The following is a 27,135-nucleotide window of genomic DNA, read 5'->3' as shown; positions in this document are numbered from 1 at the left end:
TGGTGTAATTCCGTTCAGCAGTTCAGGCTGTAGCTTTGTCTAAAGTTTCCTATGGAAATTAACATGGGGAAAATGTGTTTTGGGACCCCCCTTTTTTCTCGGCCCCAGCTTGACAAATCACCCCGAAACTTTCAGGATAGCAGCTGACCGGAGCGCCGCACTAGTTTTGAAAATTTTGCGAAAATTCGTTAACCGGCGCCAAAGTTATTGGAAAAACAAACGCTTTTTGAATAGAAACAAGGTCCTAACTATAACTACCTACTGGCGACCGCCAGTAGGTAAGAGATATATATATATATATTATGCTAGTTATAGTTAGGACCTAGTTTCCATAGGAAAAGCGTTTTTTGATTTGCCAATATCTTTGGCGTCGTTTGACGAATCTTCGCAAAATTTTCAAAAACTAATGGAGCGGTCAGGTCAGCTGTTGTGTTGAAAGTTTCAGGGTGATTTGTGAAGCGGGGTGAGAAAAAGGGGGGTCCCAAAACGCATTTTCAAATTTTAGACTCGGTTACAGCCCTAACAGCTTAACGGAATTGCACCAAATTTGGCAGAAAGGGAGCTCTTGGTTCAGAAAGCACTTCTTTTGCTAAATGGGGTAAATCTGTTCAGTAGTTTCTGAGAAATGTAAACATTTCTCAGATATACAACTGGGCACGTGGAGGATCCGCTAACCCTCCTGATCTCTTGCCTGAAATCTGTTTAGCTGCCAACACTTCAAACCAGAAACTGCTCTCAGCCATGTTGTGACTCAGTTGAACAGAGTCACTAGTAAAAAGGTTGTAATGCGGTAAAAAAACAATAAAAGGGGGCAAAGTAAAAACATCCTGACCCCCTAGACCTGCACAGAGGGTCCCACAGGGTCCCCCAGGGCCAAACAAAGCATTTTTGCTTTTAAAGTTTTTGGTGGGATTCGTGGTAATGTCATTTGAGTTGTCATCAGTGATGTAATTGACCATGTCATCAGTGATGTAATATGTGACGTCATCAGCAGTGCATTGCAGAGGCGCGAGTTATAGTTAATTCAGTTAACTATAATGGCTGAATTTCACAGGTTTTGTACAAGTGAAATGTCAGTCTAACTATAACGTTCCTGTAACCTGTGGTTTTTTCTGTGAATTTCTAAGGGTCTTTAAAATGCTAGTTCCTAACTATAACGTTCCTGAAACCTGTGGTTTTTTCAGTAAATCTATATCTATATCTATATATTACGAAACAGATTTTAATAGTAGCAATCTGATGCACTGTACACCACTTTCACTTTACTTAATGTCAAGAGTGACCTATATATGTTTCTGTCACAGTGTCTCTGCAATTCCTTTTCATCATGCCACATGGAGTGATTTTTATAAAATTAGAGAACATATTCTGGGACAAGGTAGTGCTCTTGGAAAGGAATTTGACTTGAATTTTCATTTAGTGAGATCATTCACGTTAGGAAGTCAATAGATGACTATTGCTGAATTCGCTGTTTGAGAAGTATGCCTTTTACTTCAGATATAAATGAAATCTTATGTGCAACTGTTTACAAATCTGCACTTACACTTTACCTCAGACAAAAGGATATTTATGTATAATTGTTTATGAACATGCATTTGCACTTTAGGTGGATGTGTACAATAGTAATAGAATGCAGCCATGGGACTGTGAGATATTGAGTCCTTGAGGCGGATCTGAGTATGAAATATAGAATATTGATGATCCCATGTGAAAATCATTATCCGTTGTATGCACTAGTAATTTATTGACCTTCTGAAGACATTTTGCAGTGTTTGTAAGGCACACTTTGTAGCGTCATGGTGGGTTTATATGGTATGTATTTCAGTTGTCTTATGAAGAGGCTTTAAATGCATACATTAGCACTTTATTGGTAGCATTTAGCACATTGGAGTATAAGTGCAACAGATTATTGAGGCATACAATGGTGTAATGTGTTAACAGAAAGGAGTCTGGAGAAACATGCACTAGCACTTTTTTGTGGACATTTAGCGTCTTAAGTTACAATGTGTACAACAATGGTGAAATACGATAATGTGAATGATTTAATATAATCCACATGCATGATTGAAAACTTTGTTCATACAAATCTAAACTGAGATCATGTAGTGCTGCTTAATTATAATATATATGGAGATTTGTAACTCCAACACGGCGGCTATCTCGAGACATGAGTGTGAGGTATGCAGACAAGCTGTGCTGTTGACAGGAAATGAATAATGATCATGTGATATCTTTTTTAAGACTGTGGTTGTGGGTCATTGGGATGCCCGGTTGAAGACGTAAGCCGAAACGCATTGGCGTCCTGTGTTGGGTGCTGCTATACTGTAAAATTAAAATGTATATTGAGCATCCGGACATCGTGCGTCGTCTTCGTTGGATATGTGGGGAGAGTGCTGCTGGACTGGTAGAAAACGAAGTTCCTTTAGGTGTTATATAAAAGTGCCTCTTACTGTACATTATCAAGATATTATGAATATTATATATATGTTCATTGATCTCCTTGCTTGAGCAACTTGCGGTGTTTGCTTATGCTTCACCACTTCTTGAAATAAAGTATCAGCACTCCAGAAACGAGTCAATTCATCACATGTACATATTTTTTGTTGTTGCAGTTTTTAAATAGCGCTTACTCAACCCGAGATTAAATGATTTGCCCAGAAACACAATATTTTGAGTAGACACCAAGACTTGAAGCTGGTTCCCCAATTCCAAAGTCTGTTATGCCATATCCTTGCTAATGTAGTGCAGCAGTTGATGTGTTTCGTCTCCAACTTGTGCAGCTGGCCATTAGCTGCATGGGAGGTCGATAGGCTGCAGCATCCCAGCAATGCACTCGGCCAAAGGCCATGTTCATCTGGAGCTGAGGGCTGTTGGAGGGTTGAAGACCGGCCCTAGATAAAGAACAAGCCTGGTGCTTGGCTGGAAGATTTGCTGCCTTTCACAGGGGCTGATCTTTTAGAAGTTGGATGTAGTATGTCATCACACAAAACCCGAAATTTGCTGTAAAAGATAGTAAAGTAACCATATCAGTGAAGTTATAGTTAGCTCTGGTCGTAATAAAGGCTATTAGGAATACGTTATCCTGCGGCCACAGCGTTTCTGCATAATCATATTTCCACATTTTCCAAATAATCTCGCATCTGCTGTATAATTTGCAAGTTTTGCTAGAATTGTTTTTAGTCTGAAGTGAACAAATGTACTACATGACAATAAGCAGCACATGACGTTGCTTAGATGCAAATCATCTTCAAATGTTGATAAGTCACTTTTCAGTTGTCAACTGCTTTGTTCATGTTTAAATCAGTATTACGAAAGTACAGCTGTACTAATGCAGCATCAATAGTTGGGAAAATTACAAAATAATTAAATAGTACTTATACAGACTCTCCTGTATTGTGCTCCAAAATTGTGCCCTGTATTGTGTGGTAAAATTGTTGTTTTGTTTCTGTATATTTTTTTGAGTTCTGCCGCATAATTTAGTTTTCCACTCATAATGATAGTAACTGTGACCATCACACTTTAAGATATATGTATTCACTGAAAAAACTACAGTTACAGTTGAGTTCAAGGTTGGTTCTAACACTTTAAGATATATTTAACAAAAAGCCTCTGAAATTCACTTGTAAACACAGTTCAAGTGATACTAAAATTAGCAAGTTATGGTTAGCTCCACAACCATAACTTCTGCAACATGCATGAAAACTATAACTCGAACACCAATTGCATTGCTCATGTGTAGGAAAGTGCCCCTTTATGGCAGGGTCACTCCCACTTTTTGCCCACTGGTACTGATGTTCTTGACTGGATGTGCACTAGGTCCCTGTTAAACAGGCCACAATGCCAGTGCTCTTTCCCTAAAAACTACAACGTGCTCAATTGTAACCCAATTGGCAAGGACTTTAGCACCCTTTTAAGTCCCTAGTAAATGGTACCAATGGTATCCAGGGCATGGGTACTAAAGAGCTTTGGTCTGCAGCATGTATTGTGCCACCCAAAGGGACCTACACAACAACTGAATGCAGACTGCCACTGCAGGATGCGTAAATGGGTGCTAGCCCTTCTGAAAACACGACATTGCACTCCCTGTGTGCCATGCCCAAGTGCACTGCATGTATTATTTGTAAGCCACCCCTACAGCAGGCCTTAGAGCCCTGTGGCAGGGGTAATTATATTACATGTGAGGGCACATCTGGTACCGTCCAGCCTGCCACCACAGACAAGTTTCTGACCCCCGTGAGAGCCTGTGCTCTCAGAGCCCAGAAACAATGCCTGCTCCTGGGAAAGGTGTTCACACCTCCTCCAGCAGGATGGCGAGTGATTTAGCACATCAAGGCAAGAGGCTTCAAAGCCTCTGCTGCCTTTGATATACCGCCCTGGCTTACCCCCAAACCTGGGTAACGCCACCCCCTACTCTGGCATGAGAGCAGGAGGGAAATTATCAGAAAACTGGTCACACTTACAGGCAAGGCACACCTGTAAGGTGGGCCACTTTAAGTGGGCAGTCACCATCTTGGTTTTGGTGAAACTAGGAACTCTGGGTCAGGATTAAGCCCTCTCCTTGCAGGGAGGGATCATAAAGTGGGTGTTGTCACCCCAAGGGTAAGTAACCCATGGCCTGTTTACTTACCCTCTCCAGGTCACCCAAGAACCATGAAAGCCTCTAACTCAAGCAATACACCAGACCAAACACCTCTACACCCGAAACCCTCAAGCCCGGGTTCCACGGAAACTGCCTGTGTACCCTTGCTCCTGTGTCCCATATGAGCTGAGCCCCCCGTTGGGTGCCAGACTTGTCCCCAAGTCCCCACTTGCCGCCTTTTTGTGACAGGTACTCTTCCATTGACTTTAGCATATAGTGCTCGAGGCTACCAACTCGACCAGCACCTCTGCACCTGGACACACCAAAGCAGGGGAAACCAAACTGCTGGTGGTTATTTGGGCCTTAGCCCCTAAGCACCTTAAGTCCTAAAAGGCACCTTCAACAACCGTTTGCAGGTATATGTATGTATTGCATGTTTCTCCCATTGGATAACATTACCACGTACGAGGCTCATACCTCAAAAACCATTATTTGAGCATTTTACTGTTAAATCTATAACTCCAAAAGTATTACCTAATTCCGAAGATCTTAGTGTCTAAAATTATATAAAAATCTGTGTTCATTTTCTAAATTGATCTCGAATTTCTTCTTCAGTGTGTGTCTCATTCATTGACTCGGTGTGTGCAACAAATGTTTAACACTCCCCTCTGATTAGCCTAAGCTGCTCGACCACACTACCACAGATAAAGCACTTCTATTATTAAAGTAAGATGTGTAAACCAATAAGGGTCGTCTGGACTTCTTGCATGGTTTTCCCCTACATTGGCCCACTACATACGAAGCCAGCTTGATACATAATGGCCTTACCTTTGCTGTTATACATGGAATTATTTTACATAACTATGAACAAGACTAATATGAATGTAGCATCATTCATTGGAATATATGTTATTTATTGATGTGCTTCAAGATCTTGGTACTTATTGGTATAAATATTTTGCAGTCCTAGGCATTAAATGAGATGAGTGAGTTAAGGAGAGTGCAGAGGCGGCACCAGTACTGGCATCCCATCAGCAGACTGCAGACCACATCAAATGGCGAAGCAGAGCCCAGTGGCCCTGTCACAGTACACCAGCAGACTGGAGCAGGAGCAGCTGGGGGCACCAATCTCTCCTCGCCGCCCCTCAGCCACAGCAATCACTGTATCGCTACCCCACTGCACCCAAGGACCGGGCTCCCAATGTGAGACTGCAGAGCTGCGTAATCCAGTGGGGGCTTCAGTGGGGCAGCAGGATAACAGGGAAAGAGCCTGTGGAGTGGTGAAAACTGCAAACCAGCCCTTGACCCTTTTTGCCTGCGAATGTCTTCTAACATCAGAAACTGTGAGTTTGCCCCCCATTCAGCAGCCCCTTCAGCCCCAGAACCACCACGAACCATAGTGTTAACCACCAGGAGGTGGTTACACAACAAAAGACAGCCTGACTCTATTTTTCACTCACTCTCATCGAGGGCACAAGTCCTAAAAAAAAAAAAAAATTGGGGGGACTAACCTAGTTAATCAGAATGCAAGTGGCATCACGGCGCGTGACATCACAGTATGTGACATCCCGGCGCATGACATCTCGGTGCGTGACATCACAGGAAGTGGCATCATAAGAAGTGACATCAGATCTTAAGACCACACGTATGTTTAGCAGGTCTATCATAAGTACATTGGAGCACATTTCGAGTACACAAGGAAACCCTCCTGATTTAGGCAGACGATTCACACTTTTGTACGCTACAGATAAAACAATGTTGCCTTTTGTCAGTGTAAATGTCCTCTACCCATAGTGCTTTACAAGGAAAATAAATTATTTCAATGCCTCCTCAAGGGTAGTAAGCACTATATAAATTACATTTATTTTGTGTAAATACAGGGAAAGACCAATGCACCTGACTTCTTACAGTGCATGCATATCACCTAAACAGGGACTGAACAAAGTGAAAAGCTGCCTCTCTTGAGTATGTGTGAAGTGCTAACAATGTGTGAGCATTTGTTTCCCCTCTTCATTGGCATCTAGATGTGAGGCTTCTGACTGCTGCCAGCCAGGAGACTCAAACAAAAGGAGGTCTGATGGCACCTCAGATTCGGCCCAGCAGGAGTCTGAACTCTGAACTAAGAAAGCCCCCTCCGCCTGCACGTGGTTGCGATCGAAAGCAGACCTCAACGTGCAGGCTCTGCTGAAGGTGTCCCGGTGTTTGCAAATTACACCGGGACGAATTCAGGCTATTTTTCAGTGGGGCTCAATTTCTTGGCAGGGTGGACGGCGTCCACCCTGTGGAAAAAGTGGGTGGACGCCGTCCACCTGCGTGTACCCTGACTCTTGCCCCCATCACTGCGGGAGCCTCGGCGAACCAGTAACAGCGAGCACGGGTAAGCACAGCAGGCCCTTGGTGTCTCACCACTTTATAAACTGGCCCGGAGGGTTGAGCTGGGGGTAAGCAGACACGGCCGGACTAGGATAAGGTGCGGTCTGCAAGCCCCCTGGGAGCTCTCCCGCACCTGCTCTTAATTGAGAGCCAAAAACGGGGCTATCACTCCTCTCCATCATCTCATAAGGCTGCCATTCTCAACTATAATTATCCAGAGCTATACCAGAAGTACTCTGAACAGCTCCCCACATTGCTCCGGGAGACAACAGTCAACAACACCTACAACGTCCACCCAGCGCAGTGCAGGAAGCCTATGCCAAAGTCCCGTGCTCTTGCCCTTCTCATCTGCGCTGACTAAGCCCCACAGGACAGGATTGGAATAGTAAGGTGGCACTACCACCTCCTCAGCTGCGTCTTGTTAACTACACCAGGTCAGCCTGACTCAATCTACGCAAGCAAGGACCCATGCAAAGCTCTGGCACCATACCCAAAGGCAAACACTACCCCGGAGGAAGGGGGCCACTCTCCTAGCTGACCCCTCTTCACCTCTATCAGCCACTACTCCTCAGGAGCCTGAGCCCATAGCCCTCCCTTCTACCACAGCAGGAGACCAAGGCGCTCACTCGTCACAGGGGCTGATTAGTGAATACATCAGCAAGGCCCCACCTCAGGAGAGACTGATATATTTCTCACTGGCCCCTTTGAACTCCCTGGCGCTAGATACATTCTTAAATACCACAGACTTGCCTCCAGCCAACACTTGATGGGCCTCGTTCATCCCCAAAACAGAAGGACCATGGCAACTCTGTGCTGATCCCACTTCCCCACCTCTTCCTTGGCAAAGTAACCTTGACTCAGGCAAATGCACTTGAAAATCCAGAAATAGAGAGGCAATCAACCTCCCATTTCGAGAGGGTCCTTGGACACCAAAGTTTTGCCGAGCACCCAAAGGTCATCTACGAAAACAACAATAACTGCCCAGGTGCATACATGCGCAAAAGTCAAAACTTCTCCGCCATTGTTCTAGGAGACTCCATTGGGCACTCATCCGGAAAGAAACACATCTGAGACAAATTTCACTCAGATGCCCACAAAGGGAACAAGGGGGGGAAAATATATCAGAGGTAGGAGCTAGGCAACCTATCCGACCACCCAGATCGAAGTCTCACTTGCACAAATACCGGCACTCTGCAGAGTGCTCCAAAACAGCCCCAGCAGCCCAATACAGGCAGGGGCAGACGCATCCCCCTCTTCCAGACCACTGTGCATCTCCTCAGTTTCACTGGCTTTATTACACATCAAGCAAGACACAATTTCTAGTGCTCTCTCTGGAAATCCCAGAAGATGGAACTTCAAATGGATCTAATCCAGTCAATTGCCTCAAGCTTAGTTTTAGCTTAACCTCCATGGAAAACCTCATCGGATTATCGGAAGCAGACAAAACATGCCCATGCTTCCCATTGATCAACAAACTAAGCTTTCCTCTCAAAATACTATGCTCAGTTGTAGACAGTTTAAAGAGCAAAGCCTGCTGCGCCAGAATATCTACAAAAACTTACAACAGGGAAAAACAGCTACACTTAAATTAACTGACAACAACGGTGCTACTTCAGCAGGAACAAGGGAAGCCATGCATCCCCATAAAAAGGGTCTCAATCCTGCCACCAAACAGTCGACGCACGTCTCCTGTCTCACTGCAGAAGCACCCTCCCCGGGGGCGAAGGACAAGGGGACCTGTCCACAATCGCAGCACTGCGGGCCCACCCTCCCCGAGTTCGACCAAGGAAGATGAACCTGTTTCACTAAGGGAACCCCCCCCTCATATTCATCTCCGTCCTCAATAAATCCTATTTTCTCCAGAAAGGCAATAAAGAAACTTCTCTCAAAAACTGTTAATGGACTACTTCACGGCCCAGAATTAGGTAATAGCGCTGCAAGGGTCTCCCTGGTTAAGTACACCACACTTAGCGGGAAAGTGGTCCACATCCACCCACCACTCTCACCCCCAGTTTGCAACCCGCATAGGCCCAGCCTGATGGATTTATTTTTAACCCCTTAACACCCTTCAGGGGCATTAATATTTGCACTTTGCACTTGAATCGTTTTACTCAATGCCTCGTACAGATCGGTCCGGTCGCTGGGTTTTTAGATACTTATATACAGACCATGTAGGAGACTGCCCCTTTTTGCCTCGTTACCCCCCACTTTTTGCCTGATATCTGATGTAACTTGAATTGATGTGCCCTTGGACATTGCCAATCTGGTTCCCAGGGCCTATCAGGTACATGCATCAAAATCTAAAATAGCGATTCCTAAGTAGCGAAAAATAAGGAATCGCACCTTAGAAATCGCCATCCGCAATGCATGAAGCATTTGGCGAAAAATTACCGAATCGTGGAAAATCGCTAAATCGATTTGCGAGATCCCAAATGCGGCGCGCTTAAACCGAAAAATACTAATTGCGATTTCGCATTTTGCAAAATCGCTTTTAGCGAAATCGCTATTTACGAAATCGCAGAAAGCGTGTCTCATTGGAAGCATGCTGATGACCTCACAACCAGGAAGTCATCCAGCTCATGCTTCATTCAGTGCCCAGAGGAGGTCAGAGGAGGAGGAAGCGTACAGGAGCTGAGCTGAAACACAGCCAAGTCTGTTACCTGCTACTTTCTGTGCACCAGGATGGACAAAACAGCATCAGGGGATAGTGCAACGCCCAGAAAGAGAAAGTTGAAATTCAGGAAGAGAGAAATCGAAAATCTCAGTGAGGAGGTGTCCAAGAGCCATGACGAGCTCTTTGGGAAAACGTCACTCAAAGTGCCAGAGGCAGAAAAAAGAAGGATATGACTGCGCATAAAGAGCAAGGTGAATGCTGTGGGTGTCACACACCGCAGCATCGATGAACTTAAAAAGAGGTGGTACGATCTGCGGAGCCGTGCCAAGGAGCGAATTGCCGAAAGGCTGAAGGAGGCAAGGGGCACAGGAGGGGGCCCATCTACTGTACCGAACAACACAGCCCTGGAGGACCTGGTGGAGGCGACAATTCAGCCTGAGGCAGTGGTTGGAGTGACCCAGCTGGACACATCTGGCACAGCAAGTACCCCACAAGGTAAGATGCATGCAAACATACACCTCTACGTAATGTTTAATCGTACACATACACCCAGGCCAAACCCATTGTACAGGTCAGACTCCAGTCCACGTTTTCTCTCATACACCCAATGCATCATGGGAGTTGTAGGCATGTCAGTCAAGTGTGCATTCCAACCCAACAATGGCAAGCAAAACACACCAACACTGCATGGCAGTCAGTCTTTGCAGTCAGTGATTTAATGTGAGCCAAGTATGCAAAATGTAACACAATAATAAGATTAACAGAAAATTAACATTGCACTGTTTCACATCACAGATGCAGCTGAGGCAGACTCTGAAGATAGTGATTGCCTACACATCTCTAAGACACCTGCTGAGACTGATGTGGAGACTCCAGTTGCCCCAGCATGCGCACCACCCGCACCCACAAAACGCAGGGCCCAGATCCCTTCACTGTAGCCCATGGAATCCGAGCTGGCACACACTCCAGGGACCAGCCAGCCTCGGATGACAACACCACCTACACCACAGGCACAGGTCCAACATGGACGGTGGGGCTGATCAAGGGCCCGCATTGCTGCTCATGAAGACCAGGCGCCAAATGCGTCTTGGTGGCGTTGAGTCCCAGATGTTGCGCGTGCAGCGCCTGCAGGGAAGACACATGGGTTCAATACAGCTACAGATATCCAAACTTGCAAAGAACATCAGCATAATGACAGTGTGCGTGAGCTGACCACAGCAGTTGTTGAGGGGAATAGGCAGACCAACTCAAGCCTACAAGACCTCACCCGGGCGATGCTTGCGGGACAAAGCACAAAGAGGAGAAGGCTTCGCCAGAGCATGATACGCATGTCAGCCTATACAAGGACTAATAACAAGCTCTGCAACACCACTGCGCTGCTGGCACGTCGCTCCGTGGCGATGCAAATCGATCAGGGCCATTACTGGGGGGGATGTTGCCAGTGCCCTAGGACAAGTGACCACTGCCGTGGAACATATCCAGGCCGGGACTGTTGGTGGCATCAACTTGACAGGGGAGGAGGGGAGTGAGGAGGCATCAAGTCTTAGCAGCCTGTCGGTGCCAGTGACCACTGCCAGGAGGCACAGTTGGCGCAGCACAACATCTTCAGTTGCACATCAGGGTGATATAGCCGATGCAGGCGAAAGGCGTCTGGGGGTGCGTGGCAGGAGGCGCTAGCCAGGCATGTCTTCCTTTGTTTGGCCGTGGTGACGTAACCATGGTCAATAACATCCTAGTGATTGATATCCAGCCCGTGGAATTGTTCATTTTACTTTATTCTTCAATGCAATCACGGTTATGATTTGCACAAATCTCTGTGTGGCTGCACATTGATACATGCGCTCATGTTAAAAAAAATACTTTCATTTATGGCATTTGTGTGTTAGGTCTCATTATTGCCTACCTCAGAAATAATGCTGGGTGATGTCTGCGCGTCTCCTTTGCCCTTCTGCTGAGTTTGCCACATGCGCTTGTCGGAGTTGTGCGAGCGGTTGGTTATCCCCATCAGACTCACTGTTGTACACCTCGATGTGTATGCCTCTCCTGGTGGCAATATTGTGCAACATGGCACATGCAGCCACGATCAGGCAGTAGGTCTCTGGACGGTACTGCAACGCTCCACCAGTCTTGTGTAGAATTCGAAAGCGGCTTTTCAGTAGTCCAAACGTGCGTTCAATCACATTCCGTATGCTGATGTGTGCTGCATTGTACCTCTGTTCATGTGGAGTGGCTGGGTTGAGATATGGTGTCAAGATGTAGTTCCGCACGGCGTATGCACTGTCACCTACAAGGTGGAAAGCAAAGGGTTAGCCACAGTTGTGCATTGCCATTTGTTTGATTAATGTTGTGAATAGGTATATGTGTGTACCAAGTAGATGTCCTGCGACCAAATTCACCCCTGAGCAGACGTTTGTGAATGCCACTGTCGGAATATGTATGAGTCATGGGTGCTTCCAGGGAATTGCGCCACGATGTCCGTTATGATATGCTTTGCATTGCACACTACTTGCACATTGATTGAGTGATAGGATTTCCTGTTCCTGAAGATGTATTCATTCACTGCTGGGGGACAAATAGGGACATGCGTGCAATCTATGCAGCCGATCTAATGAGGGAATTGTGCTACCTGGTAAAAGTCCAGTTTTGTCTTATTCAAATCCTGTGGGGAACATGATGTGGGTGTGGATCCTTGTCATCATGGCGTCAAGGAAGGTTTTGAAGAAGCGTGAAAGTGAGCTTTGTGATACACCTCCAACTACAGCTACTACCCCCTGGAAACTGCCTGAGGCAAGTAGGTGCAGGCAACATAGGACCTGTACATGAGCGGGGATAGCATGGGTCCTACGGGTCTGGCGCTGCATTAGGGGTTCCAATTCTGCAATTAGGCGCATGATCATTGCACCGTTCTGCTTGTACTTATAGTAGATTTCATCCTCTGTTTGTCCCAGCAATGTGATGCGCACTCTGAATATCCTCTACTGTATTCTCCTTCTGCGCTGGGCTGCTGCATGGATCCTCATCCTCTTCGCCATCACGTAGAGTGCTGCCATTGTGAAAGGCTTCAGGGGCCTTCTGGCACAGTTTAAATAGGTTTGTGATTGGTTGCACCTCTGTGGTGTTTTTGTTGTTGTTGTACTTTACCACCTGATTGTGATCCCACTTATTCTGCACTTCCAGTTTTGCGATTTTCCAGAAAATTGCGAGTTTACATGCATTGGATTGCGATTCTTTGTTTGCTAATCGCTATTTGCTGTGGCTGTTGTGAGATTCGCTAATAAGGATTCGCAAATTTGGTTCTCGCAAAATTTGCGAGTCCTTATTTTTGCGAATGTTAGTTTTTCGGTAAATGTGTTTCTGCATTGGAAAGTGTTATTTTGCGTTAGCAAACGGCCTTGTTTTGTGAATCACAATTTTTGCGAGGCTTTTTTTGGTTGATGCATGTGCCTGTATGTTCTTTCTCCTAAACTGTACCTTTTGTACCCACAATTGTCACATCTCTGGCCACAGTTAAGCCCCTGGTAAAAGGTACTATGGGTACCAAGCGCACTGTGACCAGTGAAGGCCTCTAAGGTCTGCAGCACCTATTGTGCCACCCTAGGAGGCCCTGCACCTTAACACCCACACACTGCCATTGCAGGCTGCACGTTTTGTTGCAGAGAAAAGTGATGTGGTGCAGCTAAAAATGAAGGGTTGACATGGCATACATCCCTGTGTGCCATGCCTGCAACCGACTGCCTGGGGCCTAGGAAAGTCACTGCTCTAGCAGGGTGCACTAGCCCACATGTGAGGGTACAATGGCATGAGCAATGTTTCCCTACAGTGTCTTAAGTCCATTCTTAGACATTGTAAATGTAGTAAAACAATAAAGAGTATATGGTCTTGGAGTTGGTCATTACGAACTTCACAGCTCCATAATGGCTTTAATAAAACCTGGGAAGTTTGGTAGCAAACGTCTCAGCACATTAAACTCGCGCTGATGCCAGTGTGGGATTTAATGTAAAATGCATTCAAAGGGCACTTTAGAGAGACCCCTTGAAAAATTACCACCCTTGGTGTGGTTCCAGAATGGCTGCCTGCCATTTGCCACCACCGGACAGCTTTCTGGACCCCTGGGTAGAGGGCCCCCGCTCTTTGGGTCCAGAAACAAAGCCCATCCTGAGCAGAGGTGTCATGTCTCCTCTCCCAGGTTGGGCTGGGTCCACGAAGGGGATGTTTCAAAGGCCTGCTATCTCAGTCTCTTCCATCTTGAAGGTGAAGGGGCCCAGCCAATTATGGAGAGGCTCATTCCCCCCTCCCACTGAATACTAGGGGGTGTACCTACAGCAAGAAAGAGACCCATTGGTCCCAACCTGCGACTCTAAATTTAGTATTTAGGGGCAACCCTGTACCTTGCCTTCTCAGATTCAAGGAAGGAAGAAGGACCGAAGAGCCGTGCTGACCCAGGAAGAAGAGGACACCAACTGCTTTGGCCCCACCCCTACCGTCCTGTCCCCACTCCGACCTGACCACAGCGGAAACCCTGGCATGTCCAGCAGCCCCCCCAGAGTCCAGAGGACCTGCCCTGCACCCATCTTACAGACTCTGTCTCGTGAGTACCGGATTAGCTCAAACAAAGACTTCCAACACAGAACCAGGATCCAGGTGGCTCTGCAGTTCTGCACCACCCTGCACCCGACGCCCACGGCCCGAGTTAGAGTGGCACAACACCACGAGGAGGTCTCCCCAGCGATCCTAACCTGGTATCTGGCGATCCCCAACCTCCCTCAAGCAGACTCCTGCAACCTCAAACTGAAGGGTCCCCTCAACCAGAGTTGGTAAAAACACCAAATGCCAAAAGACACCCCTGCACCCGACACCCCACGGCCTTGGGTGGCCCAACCGGTGGTGTCCAAGCATCCCCCAAGAATCCAACTTACATCTCCAATCAGTGTTCAACTTCAGGAGGGCTGCCTGACTGATCCTGATCAGAGGCAGCTGAAGAGGGCAGAGAGCCTGCTTAAACAACTTGCTACTAAAGTGGAGGACTTGGAAGCGCGCTAACGCAGAAATAATATCCGCATCGCAGGCATAGCCGAGTCCACGAATATGGGCCACAAGGCTAAATTCGTGGAACCAGTGCTCTTGGTTATCTTTGGAAGGGAGGCCTTTTCTGGTACCTTTGCTGTAGAGAGAGCACATCAGACTTTAGGGGCCTGCCCGGCGCCAGTCACCAGAACAAGACTGATCATTTCCAGGATCCGTAATTATCAAAATTGGGACTCTGTTCTTTGGCTGTCACAGGAACATGGCTCGCTCAGTTACCTAGGGTCTGACAATCTTCCCGGATTTTACACCAGTGGTGCAAGAGGCGCGTCGTAAATACATGGACATTAAGCGCACCCTCCAAAAAGCAAATTTCAAGTACGCAATGTTATACCCGTCTCGACTCCGCATTCAGTTCGGTGATAAAGCACGTATCTTCGATATGTCTGACAACGCTGTGAAGTTCTGGAAGCAGCACCAGAATGCGTACAAGTTGCATAAGCATGGTGGAGACCAAGGCCCTAGCTCCTAGCATCTGGTGGCCGCTTTTTATGTTAGATTGTTATTGGTTATTTATTGAGCGCACGATCACCGGTGCAATCGGAGCACCCTTCTTGCGTGGCATGGAATAGAGGAGACCCGCAAACTGTATCTGCGACAACAGAGGAACATTGTACATGGTCTGTAAGTCGTGCATATATTATGCAGAATTGCTCCACTCTGATCACTCCTAGCTGCGGAACAGTTATATATTGAGCGGAAACGACCCCGTTCTTTATGCCTTCCTTACATAGATAGCTCCTTTGAAGTGTTGCCTAATCCCCTCAGGATGTTCTCCTGCTCTCTTCTTTTCTTCCCTTTCCCCATCTCTTCCTTCTCTCTTCTTTCTGTCAAATTCGACTGGGATTCATCGGCTGCTTCCTTTTGTGTATCCGATGTGGTTGGGGGGACAGGGTGGGAATGTTCTTAATAGTTAATTGTTTTCTTTACTTTTGGTACAGAGTGCATTGCTGATGGTGTGACTCTCACGTATTTGCATGATGCTGTAAACTGTTTTGCGCCGTATATATGACTCCCCAGGTGAGCGCAGCTTTGGTCTGTGCCTTAAATGTCTATCCTAGAATGTAAGAGGGCTTTCTAATCCTAGGAAGGGGCGTCGGGTCCTAGCTTATATGTACAGACACGCTATCCAACTAGCCTTCCTCCAAGAGACACACTACACACCGCTTCCGATGCACGGATTTGCATGGTCATGGGACAGTCACCGTTTCTTTTCCAGCTATAGCTCGTACTCACGTGGAGTATCCATATAGGTCCATCGAGCTCTTTCTTTTTTCAGGTCACGTAGGTGGTGACAGATGACGAGGGCAGGTTTATCTTAGTGCTGGGTTTTCTGGGAGGAGAATCACTCCTTTTAATCAACGTATATGCACCAAATGTAGATACCACAGATTTTTTCCCCAAGCTTGCTGCACAAATTGAACGCCTTAACACAGACAATATACTCATGGGAGGGGACTTTAATCTTACATTAGACCCCATAACCGACACTACTGGCCCAGGGCGCATCACTAAACCGCATGCAGCACAGGGCCTTACCACACTATTGAAGTCTGCATTGTTGGTGGATCCTTGGGGCACACGGCACCCAACGGTCCGGAACTATTCATTCTACTCTACCCCTCATGATTCCTGGTTCCGGATCGACCACTCGTACCTTACGCCGTGGAAGTCCAGACGATTGATTACCTGCCCCGTACATTGTCCGATCATGCTCCCTTTCTTCTTGCGATTGAATTCCCCATGATCCCGAAACAACAACACTTCTGGAAGTTCCCTGCCGTGACTCGGCATTCCATGCGGAGGTGGGTGACGCCATTAGGGAATATTTCCTGATAAATGAAGGAACAGTGACTTCACAATCCACATTGTGGGACGCCTTGAAGGCATATATACGGGGGGTCTGTATCTCTAAGCACGCAGGTGTGTTGCGCTCTATACGGAGAGACTTGGAGGTTGTAGAAGGGAAACTAAAAGATATGGACACAGCTGCACAGAGTTTCCTCCCAGATGCTGCACGAACGTGCGACACTGCTGACCTAGTTCACTGAATTGGCCACAGAGAAGTTAAATATCTGGGCAAATACGCGAAGGCCCGAGCATACGGGGAGGGTTAGAGGCCCGGCAGGACATTCGCCCAGCTGCTTCGGCCTCAATTTCAATCAGCGTATATCACGCATCTGGACACGGACACTGATACCACTCTGACTAGGGGAACTGACATTACTGCTGCTTTTCTTTCTTACTACACTAAATTATATACAACACGCAATCCCCCAGTGGGACAAGCCCTGGCGGATTATCTGCAGGAGGTGGCTATGGTCTTGATAGAAGAGGGACAACGTGATTTTTTTGGCCTCCCCGATAGATGAGGACAAAATCAAACAGGCGATAAGGGATTTGGCCAGTAGTCGGGCTCCTGGCTCCCTACGGTCTATCAGGGGAGTTTCACAAAGCCTATCAACAAGATCTAGCCCCTCGACTGTTGGAAATGTACGATGAGGCCTTACAGAAAGGATCTCTCTACCTCACCATGCGTGAAGTCATAGTCCCGTTTCTACTCAAGCCCGGGAAGTCTCCACACCATTGTACATCCTATAGACTGCTGTCCAAACTTAATCATGACTATAAAATCCTCGCCAAGGTGTTGGCTACCTGCCTATCGATGCTAGTCGATACAATTTTGTGCCCCTTCCAAGCAGGTTTTGTTCCTGGTGGATCCACTGCACTTAACCTGCGTGCTATATTTGCAGTGATGAACCAAATAGAACCTACCTTGCCAGCCGTCCTACTTGATGTCGAGAAGGCCTTTGATTAGCTGGAGTGGCCCTTCCTGTACGCTGTGATGCAGAAACTAGGAATTCCAGTCGGATTTCTGAATTTGGTACGACTTCTATATGCCGGCCCAGTTGCCCGTCTGAAGTTGAACGGTGAAATAACAGCTCAATTTCTTTTGACGCGTGGCAACAGACAAGGGTGCCCCCTCTCACCCCTATTATTTATTGTAGCTATGGATCCCCTGGCGAGACACATACAGGATAGACATCTCCATCGCGGCTTACAATTTCAGACAGGTCCACTTGTTGCTTTGTTTTATGTTGACTATGTCATGCGGTTTGTGCGGAAAACGGCTACGAACCTGTCCCCATTATTGCGTGAGGTGGTCCGGTTTGGAGTATACTCTGGGCTAGTCATTAACTGGACCAAATCAGAAATTTTCCCCTTGACTCCGGCCAATACCCCAGCATGATTTTTTAATTTCCCCTGACTGAAGTGGTGTACTGACCCCCCGAAATATCTTGGCATTTTTCTGCACTGCAGTGCACCAGAGGTGATCCGCCTGAACTACGGTCCGGCAATAGACCGACTCACAACACAGGTTGAGCGGTGGATCAGACTTCCCCTTTCCATGGCGGGTAGAATCGTCATACTGAATATGGTAGTTCTCCTGCGTTTTTTATACCTCTTTTTGAACATTTGGAACACCCTAATTATGCCTTATGAACGGGGGGTTTTGGAGCCCCTGACGTTTACTTATATTATCTTGTCGCTCAAGTCCATTTTACATATTACTGGTACCACCCTGATGCCTGTCTCCAGTATCTCAAACCTGAGCGATCCCAGATACATCCTAATCCGTTATCCGCTATATTTTCACAGGGCTTGTTCCGATGCCCCTCTGAGATTCAGACGCTGCCCACTACATGTTGGGCATGGACAAAACTATGACGGTATTTACAAACCAAGTTTTATACTCGGCGCATATACCATTAGCTGATAACCCATGGAAACCTCCCACTACGTAAACCCTTACCAAGCTTACATAGCTAGACATGGACTCCGGGAGGTTGGGGATTTGTTAAAAAATTCATGACTGTGCACGACGGAAGAAGTCCTTTCCCATGGGGATGCTCCTTACATGTACAGATTCCTCCTTCGTATTGTCCGTGAGTCCCTAATTGGGGCAATTTCAGACGCTGTGGGGGAGCCGGTGGATTTCCCCCCACTCACGCTAGTTATAGCTTCACCGGACAGAGTCCAATTGGTTTCACGCCTATATCACCTATCGTTGACTCTCCACCCTGCGGTCGGCGCCAAGGCGCGTGCATCCTGGGAACGGGATCTAGGTACACCAATGACTGACAAAATATGGCAATATTGCTGCGCGCAGATGTGTTATATATCGAATAATCATCGCCATAAACTCCTACATTTCAAATATATACTTTAAATATATACACCGAGCCTATATAACCCCGCAATTGTTGGCCAAGATGTATCCCAGTACCTCACCAACGTGTGCTAGATGCGCTGCTGCTAATGCCGATTTCTCACACCTTGCATGGACTTGCAGGCCAGTTCTGGCGTATTGGGGGGAGATCTTCCTGCACCTCTCTCTCATGGTGGAACAGATCATACATCCTACACCATTGACAGCATTGCCGGGGTATGTTCAACCTTTGAAGAAAAGTATAAGATGATTTACAGCAATCGCTTTGTTAATCGCGAAGCATCAGATCTCTTTACATTGGGCAGAGCACAAACACGGACTGTTAGGGCCTGACTCTGAGACTGATTCACTGCAACACAATGAGCGACATGTACGCCACACTGCTGCCACCAACCTCACGCCCGCATGACATTTAACAGCCACTGAAGATCTACTTACTGGCACATCCCCTGGACGGAGAATGAAACCCTCACATAGCTATACCTGAACAGTGTATTGCACTGGGAGGCTGAAATGAGGTGCAGATTGCCGTTCAATATTAGTGATTGTTAGAACAAGTACATACCTCGAACCACTGCAAGAATTGTGAAAGCGACTGTACTTGTCGAAGTCCACTTTGGGCACGATTGTCATCAATTTTGAAGGAAGTACTTTGTACCTTGTTTAATGTTGGGTTATGCTCTTTATTATTATTGACATACTTCGAATGATTTGAAATGCTGTATCTTACCATGCGCTTATGAGTGCGATTGTACACTGCAAATCTCAATAAAGAAAATTTTTAAAAAACAAAGGTAATAATGGCATATTCCACTCTTGGCATCTGTGTATATAGTGTATGCCATAGCAGTTTTTCTATGTGAATTGATTTTGAAAAAAGTTAAATATGAGCAGCAAGGTAAAGTCACTTTGTAGAGTTCGATTATGGGAGTGGTTTGCTGATGTAAAGTAATTTTATCGTACAATGTGTGAAGCCATAGTATGATTTTTGCAGGTAAATGTTGGTGTTCTATGGCAATTAACTGTTATGTTATCTGTGCACTGTAGTAGTCCAGTTGCTCCAAATAAAATATTTTATTGATCTACATTTATTCTCACTGCCATGGCATACACATATCTATCCAATAGACAGCTCATCACTCATACTCTCTCTCACCAACTCACAGATCTACTCAGAGACTCACACACCCTCTTACAGACGCACTCAGACACTCATGCACTCACCTAGACACCCACTCACAGACCCACTTAGACAAACACCTACACACTCACACACCAATTGAGACACTCACGTGCACACTCTCACACCAACTGAGACACTCATGCACTCACTCACACACTGACTCTCAAATGTTACAATTAGGAAATAAAATTAAAAGACCGTAGATATTCACTGAAATAACAAAGGTTACAGGGACGTTATAGTTGGGAAATATAATTTAAAAAACTTATAAATTCACTGAAGAAAACAAAGGTTACAGGGATGTTAAACTTGGGCTCAGATTTCACTCGTGCAAAACCAGTGAAATTCAGCAGTTATAGTTACCTAAGCTAACTATAACTTATGCCCCGCAATGCTGCTCTTATGACCTCACATATTACATCACTCATGGCATGGTCAGTGATATCACTCATGACAACACTGATAGCATCTCAGATAACATTACTGATGACTTCATCCAGTGAATTTAAGTTTTTTGTAAACATTTCTGAGACTTAAAGAAATATACTAAGCTACTGCATAAGCTAAATTAATATTCTTTCTGTACTACTACTGAGAGATACTATATCTAACATTTGTCATCTGAGTGGCTGTGTCTGTCCGTATCTGTGTCCATATCTGTGTGTGAGTGGCTGTCTGAATGGCTCTGTGAGTGAATAAGTGGCTGTATGAGTAGCAGTATGGGTGTATGAGTGGCTGTATTAGTGAGTATGTGGGTGTGTGAGTGGCCGTATGGGTAGGTGAGTAACTGTGTAAGTGGCTCTATAGGTGAGTGACTGGGTGTGTTAGTGGGTGTGTGAGTGAGTAGTTGTTTGAGTGAGTGTATGGGTAAGTGAGTGGGTGTATGAGTGGGTGTATTGTACATACAGTGTCTTTGAGTGGTTGTAGGGTGAATGAGTAGTTGTACGGATGTGTGAATGTATATGCAAGTTGTTAGGTTGAGTGAATTGGTGTGAGAGTGGCTGTATGGATGAGTGAGTGGCTATGGGAGTAGCTGTATGGGCGAGTGGTTGACTGTGTGAGTGGCTCTGTGGATGAGTAAGTGGGTGTGTGAGTGGCTCTGTGGATGAGTGGGTGTGTGAGTGGGTGTATGGCAGGCAGTATGGGGGTGTAAGTGAGTGGTTGTGGTTCTGTGGATAATGGCTTCAGTGATGTCATTTGAGATGTCATCAGTGATGTCATTGACCATGTCATGAGTAATGTAATATGTGAGGTCATACGCAGTGCATTACAGGGGGTGTAAGTTATAGCTAGCTCAGGTAACTATAACTGCTGAATTTCTATGGTTTTGAACTCGTAAAATCGGAGCCTAACTAGAACATCCCTGTAACCCTTGTTTTATTCAGTGAATATATATATTGCTCATGTGCGTTTAATTGAATTATTTACTTCTAGTGGCTCATGAAAAAACCCTCAGTTAAATCTTCAAGCATTGATTTTTGCCAGTGAGCACCTTAACATTTCTCCTTTTCGGACTTTGTATTTCAGGTGGTGGACTTGCTGGTTTAAAGTGGAACTAACTATTCCCAAAGACTGGACAGAAAAGGAGATACATCTCTTGTGGGAAAGTGATGGCGAGGGATTGGTGTGGCGGGATGGGGTGCCTGTGCAGGTAATTCCAGTGAAGAACAGGATATGCTTAACCTGCACTTCTTGTTAATACAATCCTGATGTTTCATGGGATGTACATTGTACATATGTAAATGGTATTAAGTTTGATATCATATTATGTTCTGCTGTAGTTTTGATGTTTCATAGCTTTGTAAGCAGCAGGTATTAAAAAGAATCTAATTTAGTAGTACTATGTGGTCATTTGGTGTGGTGAAGCATGAGTTGTCTAAAATGATGCTCAAACAAGTACTTTACTTCTGGTGATTAGACATAGATGGTGAGTCACCAATGCTGCAAGTTATTGTGTGTTAAGAAAAACAGTGGTCCCATACAAAGTAAATTGGTACAATGTCACAGTTTTACAATCAAAAACTGGGATTACGAGTGTATCAAATGGAAAGATAGAAACATTTATTAACAATTAAATTCAACGCACAAATTATTTACACGGAAAGGTGAGTGAGCAGGACGTGACCGGGTAATTGGAAATCAGCCGATTTCCTTACCACAGGCAAGTGACTTAAAAAGTGACTTAGTGACTTTTCAGTTTGTGACAATCAGATTTACATCTCATACTCCACAATTGGATATTTGTATCCAATTGTGGAGTATGAGAGGTAAATCTGATTGTGACTTTTTGCTTACCTACATTCTCACAAATTGAAAAGTCACTTTTTAAGTCACTTGCCTGTGGTAAGGAAATCGGCTGATTTCCCATTACCCGTTCACGTCCTGCTCACTCACCTTTCTGTGTAAATAATTTGTGTGTTAAATTTAATTGTTAATAAATGTTACTATCTTTCCATTTGATACACTTGTAATCCCAGTTTTTGAATGTAAAACTGTGACATTGTACCAATTTACTTTGTATGGGACAACTGTTTTTCTTAACATATGTCCACCCTTGGTCCCTTCAGACTTTTAGGGTCTCCTTGCATCTCTTTTTTAACGCAACTTATTGCGTAGCACTATATCACCTAAACCTCCCTGCTCTCTTGATGCATTGACATATGCCAAAACATGGTGGCGATTTAAAACTATGTAACAGCAACAAGTTGCTGGATGTAATGCTTGAGTTCTTCTAAGCCTCTGGCAATCACTATGGGCTGCATTCCAATCCATCGTTTTTCACCCACCATGCCAGCTTAGTTTGGACCCAGCCATATGCAAGCCTATCTTGACCTGGATCAAATGGGAGCAGTCCAGCCCAAACTGGTAGGCCAGGTCTTCCCTGAACAAGAACACAAGCAACCCAGGGGCAGTTTCGCCCTGATGTGGGCTGATCAGTGAGGTATAACTTGGTTCCAGTGTCACAGTAAGCATGTGACTTACCTCTCTGTAAACAAGCTGAATGTAGGGTGTCGGCTGCAGTAACCACAAGGTGATGTATTTGATGCTTAAATTATTCTGAGCCACTGGCAATCGCTCGGGATCCCAATCCATTGTTGTTCGCCCATCATGACTCCTCTGTTTAGACCCAACTGCAAATCAGTCTTGACCCTGCTCTAATGGGAGCAGTCCAGCTCAAAAGTATACTTTTGTATACATTACCTGAGCTAATTATACCTTAGGCCCCCGCAATGTAATGCTTATGACCTCTCATATTACATCACTCATGACATGGTCAGTGACATCACTGATGACTTCTCAAATGACATCACTGATGACATCATCAAAAAACCACTTCAACATCCACTAACACCCTCATACAACCTCTCATACACCTACTCATATACCCACTCAACCACTCATATACCTATTCACAGACTCCTCTGACCACTTACACAACCACTCACTGAGCCATAGAGCCACTCACACATCCACTCATTCACCCATACATCACTCACACAGCCACTTTACCATGCAGCTACTAACACAGCCACTCACTCATACAGCCACACACCTATTCATTCACCCATACAAGCACTCATAAACCCACTCACTTACTTATGCAGCCATTCATACAGACACTGTGCAATACAGCCACTCACACACCCACTCTCTTACCCATACACACACTCAAACAGCCACTCATAAACCCACTTACACACCCACTTATTCACCCATAGAGCCTCTCAGTCACCCACACAACCACTCATATACCCACTCACCCACCCATGGAGTCACTCGCACAGCTAATCAGTCATTGATACAGCCACTCACACACCCCCTCACCCACGCATACAGCTACTCACATATCCACTCCCTCACTAATATAGCCACTCAGATAGCCACTCACTCACCTATACAACTACCCACACACCTACGTATTCACTGTAAAAGCAATTGCACATCACTCACAAACCCATACAGCCACTCAGACGGCCACTCACACACAGATTCAGACAGTCACACAGCCACTCAGATAACATATGTTAGAAATAGTATCACTCATTAGTAGTACAGAAAGTATATTAATTTAACTTATGTATTAGCTTAGTATATATGTTTAACACTCATAAACATTTAGAAAACACTCACAATCACTGGATGATGTCAACAGTAATGTTATCTGTGATGCCATTGACCATGTCATGAGTGATGTAATATGTGAGGTCATAAGCAGTGCATTGCGGGGCATAAGTTATAGTTAACTCGGGTAACTTTAACTGCTGAATTTCACTGGTTTTGTACAAATGAAATCTGAACCTAACTAGGACGTTGCTGTAGACTTTTTTCAGTGAATTTCTGAGATTTTTCAATTTTATTTCCTAATTGTAACTGGTAACCTTTGAGTGTGAGTGAGTTCATGAGTGTCTCAATCGGTATGAGTGAGTGTTTGAGCAGGCCTAGGAGTGGCTGCATAAGTGTCTCACTGGGTGTGTGAGTGGGTCTATAAGTGTCGGAGTGGGTGCATGAGTGTGTGAGTGGGTGCTTGAGTGAGTTTCTGAGTGGATATGAGTGAGTGGGTTTTTGAGTGCCTTCGTATATGTGTGTGTGAGTCAGTCTGAGTAAGTGCATGAGTGGGTTTGTGAGTGGGTGCATGAGTTTGTGGGTAACTCTCAGTAGGTCTATGAGTAGGTGTGAGAGTGTCTGAGTGGGTTTGCGAGTACCTCCATGAGTGTGTGAGTCAATCTGTGAGTGGGTGCATGAGTCTGAGTAAGTCAGTGAATGAGCTATAGAAAATTTACATATTTGGCATGTTATTTCTTCCAAATGTAGTCTCCAGTGATTAACTGTTCTATGAAAGTTGTAAAAGCTTTCCTGGATGCTGATCTCCCCCTTATATGGGCAGCATGGTAATAATTCATGATGTGGTGGGGGCCCTGACCACTTCACTTGTTGGTGAATTCATCATGCACTCAGGAGCCGTTCTTTCTCTCCTTTTCTCTCCCCATATGATGTGTGTTGAATATCCCCTAAAATCTCTGTTGGTTGTTGTAGGGGAATAGTTTAAGCCAAGTACAAGAATCTAGGGAGGGTTGTTATTTTAACTGCAGTGATTCCCCCAGTCAGGAAAGACCTACATTATGCCACTTCTGCAATTGTGATCTAAGGGAGCACAGGAGGTCTGCATAATTAACACAGGACATTTCACCCAGTGAGTAGAATTTCTTGACCTCTAGGTATGAGGTCTATTGTTCAGCTCAGAATAGAAGGAATAACCAACATATATTGGCTACCTAATCATTTGGAACTGATAAAGTCAAAAGTTTGTATTTCTGTAGATCGATTTTAAAGCCTGAGACCCGGCCAAATCTGTCCAGCTCATCTATGAGGAGTGAGCGAGAGCACACTGGTTCGGGAAGGGTGAACAATGCATCCGCTGCATACAAACAGATTTTATGTTCTCCTTTTCCTGTAATTAGGCCTTTTATTTCTTGGATACCCTATGAACTTTAGAATACTTAAGAGGGCATTCAGTCACACATTTCATTATAATTATCTTACCTCACTTTTATTAATCCTTTTAGATTAGGAGTGATGTGAGCAAGTGGTGTGTAACGAGTGGGTGGCGGTGTTGTGAGAGCATGGCATGTGATAGTGTGGGATTTCATGAGTGTATGATTTAATGAGTGTGTGCGTGGTATGATGAGTAGCTAGAGAGATGCACGTGTGGTGAGTATGTGGTGTTTGAGGGACGGTTAGGTGCAGTGAAACTGGGATGTTGTAATGAGCACGGAATTGAGGGAAGAGTGTGTAATGTGAGTTCAAAGCACTGGAAGTCTTAGGTCATGAGAAACATGCAGCACATTCTGTCACATTGTCACAAGCCACACTGACTGTGAGTGCAGCAAGCAGATCTGGTTCCCTCTACTGCCACTCAGTGTGGCATATGTTGTTCCTTGGGGGAACTGTGTACCAGTGCTTTACCTGTTATTTGTGGGGCAGTCCTTCCCTAGCGGTATTGTATTGTACTTCACGTGTGTATAGCTCTTCATACCCCGGACAAGTAGGGCGCCCATTCGGAATGAATGTTTGGAAGGGTGTTGGATGTAGTGTGTCCTGTGTGGGTAATGTTGGTTGAGATGACTGATCCTGTGTTGTGTGCATTGTGAAAGATCACACTGCTGATTCCAATGCAGTCTGTATTATTTCGCACCATGACGTAGGTGTTCTTCTTTTGGTAATTGCCGTAGTCTTTTATTAGCAGTGTAATGACACATTTGAATCTTCTGTGCTCTAAATGCAGGGTTTGGCGAAAGATGGAGAGAAGACCAGCTATATCCTGACAGACTGCATGAAGGAGGAGGATCCTCATAGGTGAGGCCCAAATAATAACTATCAAGACAAATGCCATCTAGTTTGCAGGCAGCTGGAAAGCAATTGGCCCAGAAGTTCCTAAATGCATGGCTGACCTAGTTGGGCCTTGGACCTCAGACCGCAGTGATTCACTCAAAGGGCCGGCAGGCATAGCTTTTCAGTTTGATTGCTGTCACCGTCACATTTTCATCGTGTCCACTAATGCAAATATCAAGGAGCACTGCCTGGGTAAAGGTATCAACCCATGCATCAGAGATGGGATAGGCTCATCAAATGTAAATGAAATTCTATAGACAGAACTTTGCACACATTTAACACAGCCCCGATACACCATATAGTTGGGATTTACTGTGCTCACATTTATGCTTTCCCCCAAGACACACCTTGCACTATTGCACAGCAGCAAACATTAAGACCGATTTCCTGTATCCAACACAGCCCTAAGATTTCCCTAGTTGTCTATTATGGAACCCAGCAACTTCATCACCAGTTGTAGTTATATGCACATACTTTTGGCGTGTACTGTGTATGCCTGCCATTCTAAAGGATGCACAAGCCGTACGATGGAGGCCCTTGGTCTCGGGCATCAAGCACCAAGAACAATCGACCACATCTCATTGAAATTGGCACATTTAGCTAGCATATCAACATACTCATTCATGTTACTGGCAGTCCTCTTCAGAAGCTCCGAGAGGCTCCGGTCTGCATTCCTCTGGTAT

At 45.4% G+C, this 27,135-nt stretch overlaps 1 protein-coding gene across 1 annotated transcript in view; it reads left to right on the top strand.

Moving 5' to 3' along the window:
• The window catches only part of MAN2C1 (mannosidase alpha class 2C member 1), a 291,020-nt gene that overhangs the window by 41,567 nt on the left and 222,318 nt on the right, over positions 1-27,135 (top strand). Inside the window, exons 3-4 of the mRNA XM_085643836.1 lie at positions 21,590-21,713; positions 26,346-26,416. Of these exons, the coding sequence (XP_085499962.1) occupies positions 21,590-21,713; positions 26,346-26,416 (195 nt within the window). The remainder of the gene's footprint in view (positions 1-21,589; positions 21,714-26,345; positions 26,417-27,135) is intronic.

The sequence above is a fragment of the Triturus cristatus genome, chromosome 3_1 (genome assembly GCF_964204655.1).
Source record: "Triturus cristatus chromosome 3_1, aTriCri1.1, whole genome shotgun sequence".
In the NCBI taxonomy this organism is placed as follows: domain Eukaryota; kingdom Metazoa; phylum Chordata; class Amphibia; order Caudata; family Salamandridae; genus Triturus; species Triturus cristatus.
Note: the sequence above shows the minus strand (reverse complement) of the source record. Positions and strands in the feature narration are given on the sequence as shown.